This window comes from Ahaetulla prasina, chromosome 1 (assembly GCF_028640845.1).
Source record: "Ahaetulla prasina isolate Xishuangbanna chromosome 1, ASM2864084v1, whole genome shotgun sequence".
Lineage (NCBI taxonomy): Eukaryota > Metazoa > Chordata > Lepidosauria > Squamata > Colubridae > Ahaetulla > Ahaetulla prasina.
The window spans coordinates 181,734,042-181,753,205 of NC_080539.1; the positions used below are offsets into that span (position 1 = coordinate 181,734,042).

Genomic DNA, 19,164 nt, shown 5'->3' on the forward strand with positions numbered 1-19,164 from the left:
TGACATGTTATAGGTCTCGTCCAAGACCCAAGAAGAGAGACTTTTCTATCACTGTTCCTATCTTTTGGAACATCATTCCCCCACACTGACCCAAAAGATTAGATTGGCTGCAAATTCTGCTTGTGCCCTCTTTTCTTGGTCTTCCTGTGATTTTGCAAGCACGCACACACGCATGCGCACATATTTTCACCCTGCACCGTGGTCTCCCTGCAATTGCACAAATGCATTCACCCAGCACCTTTTCCATGGCCTCCCTGCAATCACAAGCACTCTAGGTCCTCTTTCAACAGCTGCCCTACAATTGCACCCACGCACACACACACATCAGCTCCCAGGACCTCTCTACCCCCCACATTCCTTACCTGGGACTCCCTCCACTCCCCACTTAATGACTCACACATCTTGGGTTTCAACAACTGCCTGAATTTCTATTGCTAAGGAGTGTGGTCATGTGACATTGCACTTTATTGGCCCCCTTACTTAGTGATGGCAGTCCTGGTCCCAATTGCAATTGTAACTTGAGGACTACCTTTATCTCCATTTAACATGTTACACTGTATGTTTACCACAACAAGCATTGGTGCTTTTGAGCTGCCCTGTATCCTATATTTGCATCCTCCAGTGTAATGCCCAATGAACCCAATGACATTTTCCTTGATGACTTTGGGATGCTCTTCCGAATTTGCTTGAGACTGACCATGCTTTATTGCCATCCTTTTGTGAATGGGCAAGCTCTCATACCAATGTGCTTTAACATTGCAAATGTTGATTTGCCCATCAAAGTTGACATCTCACATCTACCTATTAATAAAACCAGGGCCTCTGGTGGCTCAGACTGCTAAGACAGTCTGTTATTAACACAGCTGCTTGCAATTACTGCAGGTTCAAGTCCCACCAGGCCCAAGGTTGACTCAGCCTTCCATCCTTTATAAGGTAGGTAAAATGAGGACCCAGATTGTTGGGGGGGGCAATAAGTTGACTTTGTATATAATATACAAATGGATGAAGACTATTGCTTAACATAGTGTAAGCCGCCCTCAGTCTTCGGAGAAGGGCAGGATATAAATGCAAATTAAAAAAAAAACATCTGCAAGAAAACAAGCAAGCTCAGAGAGCACCAAGAACCCCTCATTTTAAGCCTGAGCTACAAATATTCTCCTCTATCAGTATATAACATTGTGCTTAACAATTGCACCTTATTTGCTTCACAACTGCAGTTTGAACTGATGTCATAAGTCAGGCATGGTCAAGTGACATTATACTATATTTTATGATCACACTGGACAATGGAGTTGTCAGGCCCATCCAGTTGCAATTGGCAAGCAGGGCAGAAATAAGATCATTTACCAAAGCAGAGCGATTGTACAAATTGATGTATATCAGAAGATGAAGCTACTATTTGTAAGTAAAAGACATTAAAAGATATCCACCTACCCTGACGCTTTTGTCTGTGTAACTCTAGTTGTGTGGTGTTCTCCTCTATTTCCCCCCACTTGCTGTGAATCTGAAAGACAGGAATTTTCCTCTATAAGAAAAGAATTATACATTGGGGAAGGGTTTTCAAGAAGAACCATAAATATTCATTCCTGGTGAATAAACCACCAGGAATTTCAACCACCTGATGACTCAACTCTCTGGAGATAACATTTACATAACAGTTCACAAATGAAAGTGAATATATGTGTCCCAGGATAAAGTTGCAGGACCCAATCTGGGCTGGTCCTCAGGACCAAAGGTTCCGTCTTCTGAACCCAGCCTCAGGGAACTTCTCTCTCTCTCTCTCTAGGCTAGAGATGAGTTCCCTGAAGATGGGCACAAGCATGAGTCCAAAACGGTGGTGGGATTCAAATTTTTTAACAACTGGTTCTGTGGGCGTGGCTTATTTTGGGGTGTGGCTTGGTGGTCATATGACTGGGTGGGCATGGCTAGCTGCTCATGTGACTGGGTGGGCGAGCCTAGCTGCTCATATGACCGGGTGGCCATGGCTATGGGCATAGAAACTACTCAGAGGGCTAAAAAAAGTCATTTCTGACCAGTCCTCGCATTTATGACCACCCTCACATTTATGCCCATTGCAGCATTTTTAACAACCATGTCACTCATTTCACAACTGCTTCTCTTCACTACAGTTACAAGATAGGATGCAAAATGTAAAATGTGAGGTAGGTGTGAGGATCAGTCAAAAGTGTGAGGACAGGTCAAAAATAACTTTTTCAACCCTCTGAGTAGTCCCTATGCACAAAATGCTGCAACAGGCATAAATGATGACCAGTCATAAGTGTGAGGACTAGTCAAAAGTGTGAGAACCTATCAGAAATCACTTGTCGTGTCCCACTCCTCCGCTGACAGCTGGGTCAGGGAAATCCGAATCAGGCTTGCCTCTGCAGCTCTGCCCAAAGTCCTAGCAAAGTCCTCAGAGCAGGCAGGAGACCAGTGACTTCAGCAAGATAAGTTCGACTTTTGCCTGACTCAGAGACTGCCAGAAAGTAGATCCTTTATATAGGCCATGGGGTGTGGCTCCATGACTCAGCACTCATTAAGGCCTGCCCCTCCCTTCCCTCTGTTGCCTCCGCCTATCCAATCTTCTGATGCGAGGGTCACACCAATCAGCTGTTGGTAATAAACCCTCCTCAGGCTCACATGCTGTGGAGGAGGGGGAGGGGTCTAGCTGCTCCGTTTGCCTGGGCATGGAGTCAGGGCTGGGGCAGGGAGATTCTCCTTCTTCTGCAGTTTGTGTGGGCATGGAGCCAGGACTGGGACCGGGAGGCATACATTCCTCAGTGTTCGGGAGCAGGTAAGAAGGCCCCGGCTGCTCTGAGGGCGGGCAAGACACAACATCACTTTTTTCAGCCATCTGGGTACTCCCTATGCACATAGGGACTACCCAGAGGACTGAAAAAAGTGAATTCTGAAAGGTTCTCGCACTTTTGATCAGTCCTCACACTTATGACCGGTAATCATTTATCCCTGTTGCAGCACTTTTAATAACCATGTCACTCATGTCACAACTGCGGTGCTTCATGTGACTGGGTGGGCATGTCCAGGTGGTCATGTGACATAGCTTCTTTGCCCTAATGACTGTTTGCTGCAATGTTCGTAAGTGTGAAAAACAATCGTAAGTCACTTTTTCAGTGCCATGCTTGTTAAACCAATTACCAGAACAAATCCATTCTCCCTCCCTCTTTCTCTCCATCTTTTTCTGCCCCTTTCTCTCTTTGTCTCCTTAATCGCTTTCTCCCTCCCTCTTTCTCTCCTTCATCTTTCTCCCCCCTCTTTCTCTCAATCTTTCTCTCCTTAATCTCTCTTTCTCCCTCCTTCTTTCTCCCCCCTTTCTCTTCTTCATCTTTCTCCCCCTTCTATCCTTCATCTCTCTTTCTTTCCTTCATCTTTCTCTCCATCTTTCTCTCCTTAATCTCTCTTTCTCCCTCCCTCTCTTTCTCTCCATCTTTCTCCCCCCTTTTCTCTTCTTCATCTTTCTCCCCCTTCTATCTTTCATCTCTCTTTCTCTCCTTCATCATTTTCTGCCCCCCTCTTTCTCTCCATTACTCTTTCTCCAGATGGGGTAGGCTGGTGCTGCGTGGGTGGGAGGTGGCCGTAGGACAGTCCTGCTGGGTGGGCGGCAGGCCGAGGCAATTGACACACACTTTGCTGCCTACCTGATCCAAGCTCCTCGCTGCCCGTGTGGCCAGGGAGGCGCTTTAATCGCTGGCTAGAGAGACACTTGGATGCAGGCAGGCTTTGGTCAGTGGCCGCGTGGCGCTTGGATCGGGTGGGCAGCAAGGTGCATGGATCGGGTGGGCAGCAACTTGTGGCCACCGATCCATTCACCTCGCTGCCCACCCGAGACGAGCGCCATGCGCGACGCCTGCCTGCATCCAGCGCCTCTAGCCAGCGATTAAAGCTCCTCGCTGGCCACATGGCCAGTGAGGAGCTTGGATCGTCTGACTAGCAAGAGGCTTGGATGCAGGCAGGCTTTGGTTGGTGGCCATGTGGTGCTTGGATCGGGTGGGCAGCGAGACACTTGGATGGAGGCAGGCTTCGGTCGGCGGCTGCAGCAAGGTGCTTGGATGGGTGTAGGTCATGCCTGGCAGCCGGGCGGGCACAGGTCAACCACCTTTCCCAGTCCCGTTTCCACAGGGCAGCACTCGGCTGTACTTGCCTTCTGCTGCTGGAGCGGTCAGGGCAGTCCGAGGTGGGCAGTCCGAGATGGGGAACAGAGTGGTAGGCAGCTGAGCCAGACATTTAACAAGCGGTTCGGGTGTGCTCCCGGGGGGAGGAGAGTGTGAGCCAGCAATTTTACAAATGGTGCCGCAACACCGGTAAGTAATGGTGGGGAGGGGAGGGGCAAGGGGAGGGGCGAACCGTCAATTTAACAAACGGTTCGGCCGAACTGCCTAGAACTGGCTGAATCCCACCACTGGTCCAAAAGCTCGGAAGACAAAACCACTGGTCCCAGTGACTAACCCAGATTGGATCCTGCAAAACTATACTTGCTGAATGTGGCAGATTCTTAAAAGAATGTTCCATTTTTGAGAATTTGCTACCTCCAGCAATTAGAGCTTCTAGCATTCCCTATTATGCGGGAGAAGCTATTGACAGTGTGATCTCCACACAGTTTGGAAAGACATAAAATCAAGGTGTTGCTGAACTGTGATATCCAGGACTGCTCCTTGGTGTCGTGTCCCACTCCTCCACTGACGGCCAGGTCAGGGAAATCCGAATCAGGCGTGCCTCTGCAGCTCTGCCAACGTCCTAGCAAAGTCCTCAGGGCAGGCAGGAGACCAGAAAGTGACTTCAGCAAGATATGTTTAGACTTTGCCTGACTCAGAGACTGCCAGAAAGCAGATCCTTTATATAGGCCATGGGGTGTGGCTCCATGACTCAGCACTTATCCAGGCCTGCCCCTCCCTTCCTTCTGGCGCCGCCGCCTATCAATTCTTCTGAAGCGAGGGTCACTCCAATCGGCAGCTGTTGGTAATAAACCTTCCTCAGGCTCACATGCTGTGGAGGAGGGGGAGGGGTCTAGTTGCTCCGTTTGCCTGGGCATGGAGCCAGAGCTGGGGACTGGAGATACTTGCTCTTCTTCAGCCTGTCTGGGCATGGAGCCAGGGCTGGGGCTGGGAGATGCCCCCTCCTCAGCCTGTCTGGGCATGGAGCCAGGGCTGGGGCCGGGAGGCATGCTAGGACATTCTTCAGCGTTCGAAAGCAGATAAGCAGACCCCAGCTGTGGTGGTGAGATCGGAGGAGACACAACACTTGGAGACTCAGTGACGTATACCACCTTCTCTTATTGTAGCCTCTAGATATTCAGAACTATAAAGTAAAGGTAAAGGTTCCCCTTGCACATATGTGCTAGTCGTTCCCGACTCTAGGGGACGGTGCTCATCTCCATTTCAAAGCCAAAAAGCCAGCGCTGTCCGAAGACGACTCCGTGGCCATGTGGCCGGCATGACTCAATGCCAAAGGCGCACAGAATGCTGTTACCTTCCCACCAAAGGTGGTCCTTATTTTTCTACTTGCATTTTTTATGTGCTTTGGAACTGCTAGATTGGCAGAAGCTGAGACAAGTAATGGGAGCTCACCCCGTTACACGGCAGCACTAGGGATTCGAACTGCTGAGCTGCCGACCTTTCAATCGAAAAGCTCAGCATCTTAGCCACTGAGCCACCGTGTCCCTTCATTCAGAACTATAGTCTCAGAATTCCAAGTTACTATGTCATGTGTAAGATCTGATCCTCATCCAGAGCTAGTAGGAACATTATAGGTACTCACAGATGAATAGATGAAGGTGTCCAAGTTGAAGTCCCGTGAAATCTGGGAAGAGGTGTGCACCCTCATGAGAGCGCTGAACATGGCTATCCTCCAAAAGAACATTATTTCCTGTGTTTTGTTGCTGCACCAAAGGAAAACAAGTTTTATTTATATTCATAAAAAAAGAAACACTTTGTTCTTTACTCAATTTAAACCCAAAGAAATTAAGCTTACTTTTTAAAAGTAAGTCACATGATCAAAATTTGAATGCTTGGCAACTGGCCTGTATTTATGATGGTTGCGGTGTCCTGAGGACATGTGATCACTTTTTGTGATCTTCTGACAAGAAATGTCAATGAAGAAGCCAGATTACTAACTTAAAAACTGCAGTGATTCACTTAACGATTGTTGAAAAAAAAGTCATAAAATGGAGGAAAACTCACTTAACAACTGTTGCTTAGCAACAGAAATGTTGGACATAATTGTGGTTGTAAATTAAGGACCACTTGTACAAGTTGTTCAGTTACAATGCATAGCAATTGTTGGTCTGCGAATAAATTCCCACTGATCCCAGAGAGCGCCAGCAATACCTTTTGTCCTCTGTGTTTCTTTCAGCATATCTATTAAATCCTCTTCTGCCTCTTGTATCCAATCTAGCACTTTTCTAATTGAAGGTGGCCTGGGAAATGACTAGATCAGAAATCAATCCTCAGATAAACTTATCTTGTTCAGCTGATGCCAGCTTCCCTTTGGTATCTGAGTGCCTTTTTCTTAAAGTTTTTTCTGCTTAAAATTTAGTGCCTTCTGTTAGATTAGTAACCTTGTACCCAAATATCTTTTAATAAACTCATGCTAACTGCCAAGTATATAGATTAGGTCTGCTTTGCTGGTCAGTAACCAAAATAAATAAACTAACTGATTGACTGCTTAGGTATCAGAAAACATACTCTTCCTGAGCAGTAAATCAGTAAAGATAGACTGGGTCCTAGCAAGGACTTATTAGAAGACAGACCACCAACATGGAACAATAGAACACCACTGGTTATCATCTACCACTCAAGTCTTCAAATGCATTATCTATATATATATAAAAGCAAAATACCACTCATGCATCATCACGAAATCTCCAGAACTGTAAAGCCTACAAACTTGAAATTTGGCACGTATGTTCCTCTTGGCTTCTAGGTGCTTGCTAAGAAAGGATTTTTTGAAATGACCATCAGATCATTAGTATTTCTTATATTATTAACACGTTCTGATGCTAAGGAGTTAGACATTCTACTCCCCCTCCCCACCTGAAAAGAACTCTGTTCCAACTGCCACTTGGGTGTGAGCATGGCCAATGTGTGACTTATCTGGCCTGTGGGCTGGGAGTTTAGACATTCTACTCCCCCTCCCCACCTGAAAAAATGCTCTGATGCTAGACTGATGTTAGACTGAGGGAGAGAAGGGGCTAAGATAGGAGAGGCCTCTGTGGGGCAAGCCTGAGGGAGAGAAGGGGGATAGGAGAGGAGAGGTTTCTGTGGGCCAAGCCTGAGAGACAGAAGGGGAGAGGAGAGGCCGATTGTAATTACTCATTAATTTTCAAGCTGTAAGTGTCGATTTATTAAGCCCAATCACATAGTTTCATAGTGGAGCACGGGTATCCAGCTAGTTTATATATATATATATATATATATTTAAGCTCTACTGGACAATGTTATTTCATTTTCTCAGGCACTGGCTGACAGGTCCATATTTGCATACAGTCAATATCCCAATTTGAAGCAGATTATCACATGCAACAAGAAACAACAGGACAACTATACCAACATGGGAACCAGACTCTGCCAAAAACCCAAATGTCTATTCTGCCTCCCCAGCTACTTACTATACATCAGCAACAACATCATGGGTCCAACAAATACAAATATAAGATTTATAGCACATTATATTTGTTAATTGGTAAGGAACATGAGGTCTGTCATCCGCATTCTCTCTTCCCCCATCGTTTCATCGCAATATATTTAAATCCTACATCACTTAAGTCACTCCATGCATGTGATGAACTGAGCTGTAGCTCTTGAAAGGTTGTGCCTTACAATAAAATGTATTAGTCTTGAAAAGTACTACCAGATTACTTCTGAAGCTTCATGACAAGTTTTTCATTCACATTCACAGAAAAAGAATGCTCACTTGTCTTTCATACCATCTCTTCTATATGCATGATTCAGATTTATTCAATAGTCAAACATTTTCTGTAATTATTAAAATGCAAGAATCTCTTTATTTCAACTATTCATATCTTGCATGCAATACAATAAGGCAAAACCAAATAAAGCAAATCCTGGCTTAGGTAACAACATGAATACAATCACTTATTAACTTGTTGTTTTACCCAAACCTTTCAACTTTAGGGCAACTAAATAATACAGTACACACAATTGTCCAATTTATCCTCAGAACAACCCTGTCGGGAAGGTTAATTAATAAACTACTGGCCCAAGTCCCTAAGTAAGTTCCTAAGAATCAGCACCATTACCTATTTTCCCTATTCTCTATAAGATAGGAAATGCCTTGCATTTATTCTATATTATTGTTTACTATTGCCTGCTTTTGCCATGGAGTTCAATGCACAATATTTTGACCCTCTTTTTTTCTCCATCAAACAATTATTTGAAAAGAATATGGTAGCAAAAGTCAACTAGTGACTTTTATGGTTAAGAATATGCTGGGCATTTGTTGGACAAAATCACTCAGATCTGCTCCCAGTTAGATTCCCGTCTTGGAGTAGGTTCTGTGGCAATACTTCTTGCTTAGTTAGTTACAGTCTTGCTTAGTTATCCAGGAGGAATTGGGTCCTTTTGGAGCTGAGGAAGCAGATGGGATCCTCATGCCTGAGAGATATATATTAGATGCCCAACCTGCCTTGATGAGGCCACTTGGGATGTGACATGTGGTTGAATTCTTCCATGAGTGAGGGGGCTGATTCCTCCTCCTTTTAAACAGCCAATGGTTCAGCCCTTAAGAAGCCAATGCTAGACAGTTCTGTACATTTTTGTCCTCCTTCTTTTCTTTTTTAGGAAAGGTTGTTGAGAAGTTGGTTGCACAGCAACTTCGGAGGATTCTGAATGAAGAAATTGTCTGGATCTTTTCAATCTGGATCCAGGCCTGAATATGGAAAGGAACAGCATTGGTCAAAATTTTGGATGGTTGTTGTGTCTTGTCCGCTCTCACCACAGCCGGGGTCTGCTTATCTGCTCCCGAACACGGAGGAATGTATGCCTCCCGGCCCCAGTCCTGGCTCCATGCCCAGACAAGCTGCAGAGGAGGGGGCACCTCCCGGTCCCAGCCCTGGCTCCATGCCCAGGCAAACGGAGCAACTAGACCCCTCCCCCTCCTCCACAGCATGTGAGCCTGAGGAAAGTTTACTTCCAACAGCTGATTGGAGTGACCCTCGCATCAGAAGATTGGATAGGCGGAGGCAACAGAAGGAAGGGAGGGGCAGGCCTTAATGAGTGCTGAGTCATGGAGCCACACCCCATGGCCTATATAAAGGATCTGCTTTCTGGCAGTCTCTGAGTCAGGCAAAGTCGAACTTATCTTGCTGAAGTCACTTACTGGTCTCCTGCCTGCTCTGAGGACTTTGCTAGGACTTTGGGCAGAGCTGCAGAGGCAAGCCTGATTCGGATTTCCCTGACCCGGCCGTCAGCGGAGGAGTGGGACACGACAATGGTAGACAGAATTGAAAGTAGTGTACACATCCTTGATATCCCAGTGGCTTTCAATACCATCAACCATGGTATTCTTCTGGATCAGTTCTTGTCATAGCCCAGGACTCAGGCTCTGAAGAAGCTATTCCAGCTGAACCAGTGGAAACTGGATACACTAAGCCAGGAATCACTTGAGGCTGATCATACTCGGGCACCATCAGAACAGCTGGAGCAATCAGTTGATGATGTATGGTCTCCAAACTTTCAGAGTTGGCAAGTAGAGCAGACAGCAGAGCAAAGAAGCTCAATGAGGCTCCTTGCCAAGCAAGGAAGTAATTCTCTTAATCAAAGATAGCTGGCTGCAGCCTGATTTCAGGTACAACACTAACACATTTCTCCATTGGAAACATCTGTCTGATTTCCCGCTCTGGTGTGTCATTCTCTGACCTTGGCCTGGTTGACAAATCTGACTTGGCTCTCTGAACTTTGGACTGGATTTGACTACTGAACAATATGCTTATTTTGAAAGCAAAACCACTCAGGAAAGCTTTCTTACCAAGAGACTTTGTTGATTACATTTTCTTCTTTGTCTGCTCTTATTTGCTCAGACTTAAGTAAGTTGCTTTCTTCACCTAACAACTATGAGACCTGAAACAGGACAGCTTCAGGCATAGGGTGTTGGTGACACTTTATTGTGCTAATTCTCTTCCTTCAGCTGGGGCAGTTCCAGGCACTGTTGATTGGCTGGGGAAGGTCCTACACTGAGCCTTTATTTTGTAGAATACCTTACAGTTTGTTATTTTTTCCTCTCTGGTTTAACATCCAGATAAAGCTGCTGGGTGAGCTAATGGGTGAGTATGCTGATGATACCTAGCTTTATATCTCCACCCTTGGCCTACTAAGTGAAGCTGTGGAGGTCCTGCCTCGATGCTTGGAGGCTGAAGGGGAACCCACATTCAGACTTGCATGATTGGTATCAACCCTTCAAGGTAGATCAGACTAGTATGCCAGAATTATGAATGCCAGTACTGCTTCTAGTACTACTTCTATTTTCGTGTTTCCCCAGAAATAGGACATGTCCCGAAAATAAGGCCAAGACGATTTTTGGGGTGGGCCTAAATATATGTGCTCCTTGAAAATAAGCCCCCCCTCTCTCATACACACATACAGTATGCACACACAGGTCCCTCACCCCTCCCAACCCTCCCAAGGCAGCATCCCTGCAAACTCCTGCATCCTCCGCCCCTTTCACTGCCTGTGGCAGTGACCTTAGACTTCGAGCACCTGCTCCTGTGGCACGGTGGCAGCCCACCTACTCTCATCCCCATGCCCAGGCATTGCATCTGCATAGCCCGCGCTACCAAGCGGCCACCACAGCAACCCCAGCACAAGCATCGCTGCCCTGGGGTTTTCTTGACAGGGTGGCCACTGGTGACAGAGAGGCCACCATGCATGGTGGGCAGTCATGGAGGACTATAATGGCAGGGCTGCCATGTCCCAAAGCTGGATGCGGATCTCAGCAGGGATGGCTGAGGCACGGCAGGTGTTGCTGCTGCCGCCACCACCTGTGGAGGTCTGGCGGCCCACTGTGGCCAAGCTCAGCCATGTGCTGGCCATGGCTGGGCCGGCCGAGCTGTGTCTGCCAGTGCTGCCCTCGGTGCAGCTGTACGGCATCTTGCTGCCGGGCTCCTGGAGGAAGTAAACCAGATCTGTGGGAGGGAGGGAGGGAGGGCAAGGGTCCCATGGGGCTCTTGGAAGAGTCTGGCCTGATCGCTGTCCAGTCTGATGACTCCCAAGGTGGAGGGGCTTCCCAGGCTTGCCGGTGGGTGCTCTGGTCAATTAACGGGGGGGGGGGACTGTGGAGCAATTGGAGTAGAGAGGAACAGGGGGGAAGGGGAGGCCTCCGGCGACCATCACCATAGAGTGGGAAGCACACTTCCAGAGCAGCCGCTGACCTGGCTAGGGTTTGGAAGCCGCAGAGGTAGAGTTCGGGGGAGAGAAAGAAAGACTTCTGTTTTTGGCTGCATGCAAGGAAAGCAGAAGCAGCAGCAGAACTCTTTCTTTCTGTCTCCCAAACTCTACCTCTGCAGCTTCCAAACCCCAGCCATGGCAGCGGCCGCTTTGTGTGTGTGCTTCCCACTCTTTGGTGATGGCTGGAGCTGAACCCTGCAGGAAGAGCTGGTCCAGGCCGTGGCTTCCGCACGGGTGCTAGTAGTGGCCACCGGTGGCATTGGCTATGAGCTTCTCAAGGACCTGGTGCTCACCGGCTTCGCCCACATTGATGTGGTGAGGCCTGGGAGGCATGCGAGCAAGTGGGTGGGGACAGTCACTTGTGTGGCTTGGTGCTTTCAAGCTGTTTACATTCTACACACACACCCTGCAGGAGGGGAGGGGCTTGATGGTGGTGCACGAAGGGATCCTCTCTCTGCCAGACTCCTGGCTGTGAGTGCGCAGGCCGCCCAGGGCCTCCTGCACCCCCGAAATAATAAGACCCCCGATAATAAGGCCAAGTTTTTATTTTGGTGTTCAAAAGAAAATAAGACCCTTTCTTATTTTTGGGGAAACATGGTATCAGGTAACTGAACAAGGGAGAGGCACTTACTCAAATTATAGGTAGTCCTCAACTTATGACCACAATTATGTCCAAAATTTCTGTTGCTAAGCAACAGTTGTTAAGTGAGTTTTCTCCCATTTTATACGTTTTCTTGTCACAGTCATTAAGTGAATCATTGCAGTTGTGAAATTAGTAACACAATTATTAAGTGAATCTGGTTTCCCCATTGATTTTGCTTGCAGAAAGTCACCAAAAGTGATCACATGACCTCAGGACATTGCACCGTGATAAATACATGTCAGTTGCCAAGTATCTGAATTTTGATCATGTGACTATGGGAATTCTGCAATGGTTGTAAGTATGAAACATTTACAATCACGTCATTTTTTTCAGTTCCGTTATAGCTTGGAATATTACTAAATGAATGTTTGCAAGACTACCTGTACATTTCTGTCTGAGACTGAGATTTTATTATTTGACTATTCCCATTTCTTGTTTTTTTAAAAATAGTATTCATATAAAAAAAGAAAAAAGAGAAAGAAGAAAGATATGTTGAAATTATAAACACAAATATTAGATAGAAAATTTGTAGAGTAATATAAGATATATTAGAAAATGTATCATATTGCCATATGTTACCAAATCTTTCTTATTGTTATCTTTCTTATTTTTATTTCTTTGAAATAAAAAGGATTTGGTAGTGATGCTAATGGTGAAATGGTAGCATGTATCCCACCAAATTTTAACAGACCTTCTTTTACATACATACATATATCCATACATGCATACATATGGTGTATACATACATACTGTACATACACAAAACCTGCTCCTTTTATCATTGATAGTCTGCTTTTAGGAAAATTTATCCATTCTGTTTTTAATTAAAGACAGCTTATACTATTATATAATCTGAGATTGGAAAAAACTATGCCATCTCTCTTTTAAGTTTTGCAAAATTTTGAAATATACTTTTGGCTTCTCCCCCCCCCCCCATTTCATGTAAATATATTAATTGTTCTTTGCTAATGTTGCAATTTTTTAATCTGTGACTCGAATTGATGATATTTGAATTGAAAAGTTTATATTGGGTAATACAGTCATTTTTAGCCAGTAAAATTCTAAGCTTTTAACCAATAAAATTCTAAGCTTTTCTACCTTTCAAGATCTTTGTTTATTTCCTTCCATAATTTGTTGTTATTGTTTTGAAATACATCTTTACTGCATCCTGCCATGTAAAGTTCTATACATTTTGCCATTGATTGATGGCACATGAGCCATCACTCCAGTTCAGCTCCACTGCACATGCACATGCATCTCCCACCGGACCAGCTGCAGGGCGGGGTGCATGCGCTGGGGTACAGAGTATGTGCAGGGGCCACGCATGCATGTGCAGGGGTCAGGGTGCATGTAGGGCCCACATGCGCACGTGCACAGGGGTGGGGCACATGTGTAGGGCCCATGCATGCATTGCACTTTGTGGGTTTGAGCACGCGCACATCAGTGGTGGGTCACTCCCAGTTCTCTCCAGTTCTAAAGAACCGGTAGTAAAAGCGGCGGGCGGCTCCGCCCACCCACCCAGACGTCATAATTGACGATCTGTGCATGCATACTACTGGAACTGGTAGTAAAGGTAAGTAGAACCCACCCTGGCACACATGTATTTGCACATGCACACACACTCTTTGGGCACTCGGTCCGGAAAAGGTTAGCTATCACTTGTATAGAGCTTTGTGGTTTTACAGTTGTTAATACCACATTATCTGTATAACATTTCATCCTGTATTCCTCTCCTTGAATTTTGATCCAAATTCTATATTTATCTTTCCAGATCTTGTTCACCAAGACTCCCAGAACAATTACAAATGCAAATTCAAATGGACACTTTTGCTTTGTGACTCTGCTAATTGAAAAGTTTTCAGAGAGGGTTCTTATTTAAACCTTTGTGGTTTATTGTTGGCATGTACTCTCCTTCCAAGTTCTGAATTCTTTGCTGGGATATATTTTGTTTAAGACCTCCAATTAAAAAAAAAAAGACCATTCCAATTTGTCAAAAGTTTTTTTCTGCAGAAATAGTACTGTAGTCTTTCTCTCTCCCAATGTTGATAAATTCTAGTGTGTTTATGAAGAAGGTGCTGTTTTTCTTTTTATAAAACCATCTGATCCCTGTGTATAATTTTGGGAATGTATTTCCTCATACATTCAGCTAATATAACAGTGCATATCTTGAAATCAATATTCAAAAAGAATTTGGTTTATATGTTTGAGGTTTCTTCAGGCCATTCCTTTTTTGTATTATTATACCTGCCTCCTCCCATATATTTGGCATTGTTTTCGTTGTTTTAATTTCTTTCATCATCAGTCATGGTACTACTAGTTTCTTTTATATGTATTTTTTTAGTGCTGACAGCCTACCTGTGCCAGTCACCCTACCAATTATAATTTTCTTCTTTAATCTCTTTCTTAATTGCTTCTTTAATCTCTTAAATTGGTATAAATTTCTGCCCTTCAGAGTTCTCATGCTCAGACATCAGACAAGTCACCTCATGGCTTGACTACACGTATTGTGGCTTATAAATCACCGAGAATTAATATGTAGTTTTGTCTGGATAAGCCTTAGAAGGATGTTTTCCATGATTTGCCTTCTTCCTGGAAGGAAGTGGTGCTTAAGGACTTGAAACAGAAAGTTGCCTTGTGGCCATGCTGGATGCCTAAGCATTCCATCTTATTCCCAACGCTTGTTAAGACAGACTTGTAGAAAAAGCCATCCAGAGCTTTAAACTAAAATGCAGTTGATGTCTGCTCCTCTTTTCATTTCCATCTTCAAGGGGAAAATGATATGTAACATATTCCCAGCAGATTTTTCTTTGTTAGCTTCTTTGTTTATAGATTTGTATGGCTGCTCACCTTAGATCATAACTCTGGGCAGTTTACAACAATAATCTCAAGGGTGCTATAGAAACACTGAATAGGTGTTTAGTTAATTTACAAAACAGTGATGACTTAACGTGAGAAATCATAGTGTTATAAGAAGATGTATTTGTGATGAAGTGGATGACAGAAATAGTTTTCTTTTCAACAGCTTCTGCTCCAAATGAACAGTTAGTCAGATAAAGGAAGGTAAGGAGCAAGCAATGAAAGGGCAAGACACAAGAAACAGAAGGCTTGTTTTGACTTATTTGGGACTGGGAAATATTTTGATATAAAATGTGTTCTCTCCGAGAGTAATATTCAACCTTTTCAATTATCCTACTTTTTTTCCCCAATTACAACGAGGAAAAAAGCAGGGTGACAAATCCACATGGAGCATTGGAGCAAATCAGGAAGCAATGGCATTCTACTTCATTTTGAGTAGGCTGCCTTTGTCCATGCAGGAACAGATGGGAGCCATGCACAGAGGCACTGATAATGCAAATGTTTGACATTTATAGAAATCAGAGCATCACCCCATAGACCCCTACCCTCTTACATCATCTTAGGTAAGTTAGGAGCAAACTGATCTTTGGCTATGTCCTGATCTGTGTTCTGCTGGAAACAGCATTATGAAACCAAACACATTGAAAAACAGGAGAACCATAGTGTTCAAAGCATGGAAGCTTTTGAGGATGGGGTGAGATTTGTGTACTTACAAACACAATAAAAATTGAGTGTAATGTTCAGGAGTAAAATAGTTAGTACAATTCAAACATAAAGATTTTTCAAAGGGACAGTCAACAAATGCTCAACTAGAAAACCAAGTATTCAGCTGGGACTGCTGAACAACAGTGTGGGGCCAATCTGGTACTGGGGGGAAGGGCTTTCTCAAACCATTGTATTTCGGAAGGAAAAGCTTTGTTCCCCTTTCCAGATAATCCATTTTGCCCAGTCACGAGACCTTGAAGTAAATTTCCTGCCCACATCATAGATCTTAATATTGGGGCAGAAAAAGTGTTATCTAAGTATGAAAGTCCAAAACCATCTAAAGGATCCTTCAAACATCAGTTTAGCCTTTATATCATCTTCAGGAAAAGATCTAGATAAAGTCCTTGCAGAAATATAAACAACAGGGTCCCCAACCTCCAATTGGTGGACCGGCACTGGTCCATGGCATGCCAGGAGCTAGGCTGTGCAAACAAATGAAGTCCCATCCATGTGATGCAGGCAGCATACGAAATCACACACCCCTCCAGTCTCCAAAAAGCCTCTCTCCATGGAACCAGTCCCTATTGCCCAAAAGGTTGTGGGGCCTTGGTATACTAAATGTTGACAGAGCATAACCACCACAGCCAGGCCACCCTGTTCAGGAAAAATATGCAGTTGGAACAGGCTGCATGGTGCCCAGTGGGCCACCAAGGTTCCTTGTGCCTCAGATGAATGAGGTGAAGTCAGGAAAAGAGTACAGTCACATACCTGTTCTTTCATAAGTGTTTACAGAATCTGGGACTTTATTTAAAGTAGCTTTCAAATGCAAATTCATGAACTTTTCAGCTATGAACCCTAGTACTCAAATTAGTAAACTTCCGGTTTCCATTAGTTCAGGGAAAATGTGATTGGTCTTGTAGCCTTCACATAGGCATCTGATTTGCCATTTTGGAAGGAGAAAGCTCATTCCCAGAAATGCTTAATACTGTTCTGTCTCTGGTATTGTCAAAAGTTACCACCTCAGAGTCTTATATGTATTTCTATTTCCATGATTTTTCACATCTTGTATTGAGAGGCACCTCAGTTTAGTATTCAGAGTAGCAAAAAGCTATTGCCCTCAAACCCTCAGGAAAGAGGCTGGGAGCTGCAAAGCTATTACATTTAGGCTTTACGCATCTAAAATGAAAGGCATGTTTCTCAAAAGGAAATAGGAAATTTTTGTGATAAGTCACAATTCCTCTGGTTTCACCTGGCTAACTTCCCAGTGTCTCACACAATTAATCCAAATAGTCATATGTTTTACCCAGTTGTTAAACCATCATGCAAGTGAATGGATGGTCAGTAAACTATGAAAGTAATAATTGGGTTTCCCGTCCCATTCATCATTTTCATTTTTTTTCCTGCAATAAAAAAAACTGATAATTTTCATCTAGAATCCAGGCCTGTGAAACTGAATTATTTTACAGGGGTGGAGAAAGGGCAACATATGGCCATCAAAATATGATTAGAAATGATGGTCATTGAATATCAACAAAAGTCTATCTTTGACTCACAGAAACAAGAAGAAACATGCTGTCTGTTTATCTGTCTGTCAATCAACATACTCAGTGCAAAGCATCTGAATTTCTATAACAATATCTAAATCCTTAGATATATTTTACTGCTTAGGATGAACTTTTTTTTAGACACCAAGTATATTTTAGTTATTTAATCTACAGTTGTATGCATTACTCCAGCTCATTTTGAAGCATAGTTAATCATTGTGAGTAAGGCCCATTAAAACCAAAGAAGATTATATCCGAGTAAAATTCCATAAAACTGCACTACTAATTGGGAGGAAATTCCACTATTACTTATGAGCAAATTAGGTTGCAACATTCTACAAGAACTACTCATAAGAATATTTTTTTAGAAATCAACGCAATCAAAGCAATAATTTCAAAGGCAGTACCAAATATAGTAAAACTTGCAAATATTTTGGAGTTTTAAAACACATGCGCGCACAGAGAATAACAAAGTCCCTTTAGGAAAAAAATCAAAAGTTGCAATCAAGTTTCAGATTCAAAGAAAGGGTCAAAAATTTTACTTTGTTCATAATCTAGCTCTTTTTCTAAAGTATATATATCAGATGACTGATTTTCAATGTAACTTTGGTTTTTGGATTTCTTTGAAGAGGATATGCTCTACTGATTTGTCCTCAAATGTCAGCCACTTAGTTACCTACAAACTTGATTTCCTGAGTTAAGACTCTTAATGTGCATACCTGCTACAAATCCCTAATCCATTCTTTATTTCCTGCTCAGATTTGTCACATTCTTGTCTGTATTAACCTGAACAAAGGTACAACAAGAACAGTCTATTTTAAATTTCATTTCTTCACAAATTAAATTAAGTACATACACAAATTCTATACTTAACGTTCTTACCTGCCAGCTTGTCCTGGACAGTTCTTCTAAACAGAGCTGGGGTGATTGTATATTCCTTCTCCTGTTCGCTGCTGTGATTCTTGTTTTGCTGCTGATTGAAAGGAAGTTACATCAAATATAGCCTGTTCGTGAAACTGAATGGGGCGTTGCTGCTTAGACAACAAGTCTAAACAATGGAAGAAACTGAATGTCACTGTCCCTAAAGCAAGAACACTGAGTTTCCTGATGCCATTTGCACAAGCAAGAATCTGCCTTTCCCAGCAGCGGATCGAAATGTTTCAGTTCATCTGAAGTGATAATGGATCCCTCCCACTGGCATTACCTCTAGAATGTATAAATGAGATAAAGACAATTATCATTTTCATATTGTTCTTACTTCAGAAATAGAACAGAAGCCATAAACTAGCAGAGGATATAAAATTAATTGCTCTGCTTTTGATTTTTGTTTAGGCATTTCAACTCTGTTGAAAGGCTTGTTTCATATTAAAAGGAGATTACAGACATTAATTGGAAATTGTCACTATACTGATAATGTTTGGATTGTCAATATCCCTGGCAACAATCTTAAAATTATACACATTTCTTCTATCAACATCCCGCCTAGAAGGAGATGTATAATCTGTGTGGTGTTTTTATACAAGAAATAATCCTTATTGGGACTTAAAGGAGGATGCCAAATGTTATTCAATAGGGTTGAAATCCCCTACCAGGAATTGAACACACAGAACTTTGCACTTTAGTCTAGAATGACTACTCTATTATATACAGCACATTAGCTTTATCCAGGTCTTTCCAATTGCTGTAGGAAGAAATATATAGAATTTATTAGAATGTTACATGCAGCCCACCTTCTCCTAAGCTCTCAGACCATAGAAATACAGATGTTGTGCTATGTCTACAGCAGTGTTTCCTAATCTAACAGACTTGAACACTGGGGGCCCTATCTAAAAAAATGAAATTCAATGTAGAGAAAAGTAAAGTCTTACACTTAGGTAAAAAAAACCAAAAGCAGACATATAAACTGGGAGAAACCAGGCTTAGTAACAGTGACTGTGAGAGGGATCTTGGAGTCTTAGTGGACAATCAGGTAAATATGAGCCAGCAGTGTGCAGCGGCAGCT

General features: G+C 43.5%; 1 protein-coding gene across 1 annotated transcript in view; it reads right to left on the bottom strand.

The window, feature by feature from the left end:
• ADGRF5 (adhesion G protein-coupled receptor F5) overlaps positions 1 to 18,194 on the bottom strand; it is a 46,135-nt gene extending 27,941 nt beyond the window's left edge. Inside the window, exons 1-3 of the mRNA XM_058183737.1 lie at positions 18,045 to 18,194; positions 5,773 to 5,893; positions 1,435 to 1,504 (exon numbers count right to left, since the gene is read on the bottom strand). Coding sequence (XP_058039720.1) covers positions 1,435 to 1,504; positions 5,773 to 5,874 — 172 coding nt within the window. The 5' untranslated portion in view covers positions 5,875 to 5,893; positions 18,045 to 18,194. The remainder of the gene's footprint in view (positions 1 to 1,434; positions 1,505 to 5,772; positions 5,894 to 18,044) is intronic.
• Positions 18,195 to 19,164: the final 970 nt, after the last annotated feature.